Source organism: Coturnix japonica, chromosome 28 (assembly GCF_001577835.2).
Source record: "Coturnix japonica isolate 7356 chromosome 28, Coturnix japonica 2.1, whole genome shotgun sequence".
Taxonomy (NCBI): Eukaryota; Metazoa; Chordata; class Aves; order Galliformes; family Phasianidae; genus Coturnix; species Coturnix japonica.
Window position 1 is genome coordinate 2983847 of NC_029543.1, and position 2957 is coordinate 2986803.

Consider the following 2957-nt stretch of genomic DNA (forward strand, 5'->3'; position numbering starts at 1 on the left):
AAAGAAATGGCACAGAGACGCTGCATGATGCCACAGCACTGAAAGCCCCATCCAACCCCCAGGCACTGAGGGATGTGGGCACTGCAAGTGCTGCCCCCCATTTTGAGGGGGGGGGGGGTCTCAGCCCCCCCTCAGGGCCCCCCCCATCGTGGTCCCCAGCGCCCAGGCTGCATCTGTGAGCAGTGTTATGGCAACGGGCCTGACCTGCACCGCCAGCCTCATTAATTCCAGCATGGCAATCAGGGCTGAGCAGTGGGGCCGGGGGCGGCAGGGATGGGGTGGGGGGGGACACACTGTGCTGCAGCCCCAACAGCCTGGGGGGGGTGTGGTGTGACAGTGATGGGTGCTGGGAGGGCATAGGGAAATGGTGGGGGGGGGGGAGCATCCTGCAGCACCACCAGCCCTGCTTCCCATAGGATACACAACAGACCCCACATCCCCCCCCCATCCTGGGCATCCTGCTTTATCAGCCCCCTCCCAGCCATGTGTAGGATATGGGTCCCACAGCCCCACACGTCCTGCAGCATCCTACACCCATCGCCATCCCTGTGGGTAGCACAGCATCCTGCATCCCATGTTACTGGGCACCCCCAGCATCACGCAGCCCCCTCCCCCATCCCACGCTGTCCTCAGGGTGTCCTGCTCCCCCCCCAACAAGCAAAGAAAGGGGGGGGGGGGGATGATGATAAACACTGGGGACCCATTGAGGTCACCGTGCCCGCCCAGCATTGGGCACAGAGCACGTCTGCTGGCAGCTCATGGCTTGGTGCAGGGACACACACACACACACACTCCCCAGCTGTCCCTATGGATCTCAATGTCCCTAAATCCCCCCCCATAACCACACACACCCCCCTGTCCTCATCCCCATCAGTGCCAGCCGGCTCTGAGCACCCCGCAGGGCACAGGGTGGCACTGTGGGGGGGGGTCCTGGTGTTGGGGGGGGTCACAGCCCAGCCCCTGGGATTACCCCTCCCGGTGCTGTGCAAAATAGGTCAGCGCTGTGCAGGGAGGTGGGGGCTGGCAATGGAATTAACCCCCAGTGTGCCGTGTCCCTGTGTCCCCAGGGTGCAGGGGGAGGGTGTAGAGGGGGGGGGCACAGTGGTTGCCCCCCCATACTCACGTAGTCATGGAAAGCTTTGGCCTCACTCGAGTGCTCACACGTCTCACGGCGGTCGGGGGCTGCACAGTAGAGGTCCCAGAAGACACTATTGGGGGGGGGGGGGATACAAAGCATCAGGACCCCCCCTGGGTGTCCCCATGTCCCCCCCATAGCACAGTCAGCCCCATCCCAGGGCTATGGGGGGGATGGGGGGGTTGTGGGCTGAGCCTGGCTGCGGTTGTGGCATTAATGAGGAGTGGATGTGGGGCTGGGGGGGCACAGGGCTGTGCTCATAGCACCAATGTGGGGTGGATGGGGTTGATGGGGTGGATGGGGTGGGGGTTCCAGCCCCCCCTGCTGCAGTGTTTGCCTGGAGATGGTCGCTATGCATCGCAGCCCAAATTCCTGGGCCCTGACATCAGGAGGAGCATCCCAGGGTGGGATGGGATGGGGTGTGATGGGGGGGGGCCCATTGCTGCCACCCCCCCCCCTCAGCGAGGGGATGGGGGCAGGATGGAGTGTCCCCCATGTCCCCCCTATAGCAGTGGGTTATGGGAAACAGCCACCGGGTGGTTCGTGGGCACCCACCCGAAGTTGAGGAGTGGGTTGGGGGGGGGGGGGGGAATAACACACATTGTATGGGAACCTCCCCCCCCCCCAGATTGAGGCTGTGTGCACTTTGGGGGCGGCCAAATTGGATCCAGCTGTGGGGCCGGGTATTAAGAACAGCAGAGCATCGTTTGCATGGGGTCCAAGGGGACACTTCACCCCCCATTCCATCCCCACTCACCACCACCAGGAGTGCAGGAATCCCGGCGGTTCTCCTAATGTGATGTTCTTCTCCCATCGGATCTATGGGGCACAAAGCGACCGTCAGAGCCGGGGGGGGGCACACACACATACATACATACATACATACAATAACGCTGTGGGGGCCGATATGACACATATAGTGACACCCCCCCCCAATAATAAAAGGGGTCTCACCTCGGACAGGAAGGTCTGAGCGGATTTCTGTGCTCCCACGTGCAGCAGATACTCATAGACGTACAGCGCCAACCTGCAGGGCGGGACGGGGCGTGATACCGGGACCTGATACCGGGACCGTGATACCGGGACCGACGATACCGGCACCGAGTGATACCGGGACCGAGAGATACCGGGACCGCGATACCGGGACCTGATACCGGCACCGTGATACCGGCACCGTGATACCGGGACCACGATACCGGGACCTGATACCGGCACCGTGATACCGGGACCGCGATACCGGCGATACCGGGACCTGATACCGGGACCGTGATACAAGGACGGCGATACCGGGACCTGATACCGGGACCGTGATACCGGGACAGCAACGGAGCGATACCGGAGGACGTCGGTCCCACGTGTGAGGGACGCAACACGGCACCGAACCGGCGGTACCGGGTGACACCGAACCGGGAGCAGACGGTGACACGTCGCTGTGATGAGCGGACACGCGTGACACCGCGACACGAGGGAGGCAGAGCGGGGGGGGGGGCGGTGGTGGTGGCGGGAAAGGGGTGGCGGGAAACGGGGTGTCGGGTCTTTCCCGCGCCCGCGCCGCCGCCGGCCCCGATTCCCGCGCCGGAAACCCGCGCCAAAACTTCCGCGCGTCGCTCCGTCCGTCCGTTCCCCCCCCTCCCATCCCCCCCCCGCCCCGGGCACTCACTTCTCCCGGGCCTGCCCGTCGGACGGCACGGCGCAGCCCTTCCCTTTGCCGTACATGCTGCCCGCTGTCACCGCCCCGCCGCCATCCCGGCCCCGCGCTGCGCCTCGGCCCGGCCCGGGGGACCTTGAAACCGCCGCGCGGGGCCGGGGGTCCCCGCTACGC

At 64.9% G+C, this 2957-nt stretch overlaps 1 protein-coding gene across 1 annotated transcript in view; it reads right to left on the reverse strand.

The window, feature by feature from the left end:
- The window catches only part of SSBP4 (single stranded DNA binding protein 4), an 8794-nt gene extending 5843 nt beyond the window's left edge, over positions 1 to 2951 (reverse strand). The window contains 4 exon segments of the mRNA XM_032441056.1: positions 1124 to 1208; positions 1893 to 1954; positions 2090 to 2162; positions 2796 to 2951. Coding sequence (XP_032296947.1) covers positions 1124 to 1208; positions 1893 to 1954; positions 2090 to 2162; positions 2796 to 2851 — 276 coding nt within the window. The 5' untranslated portion in view covers positions 2852 to 2951.
- Positions 2952 to 2957: the final 6 nt, after the last annotated feature.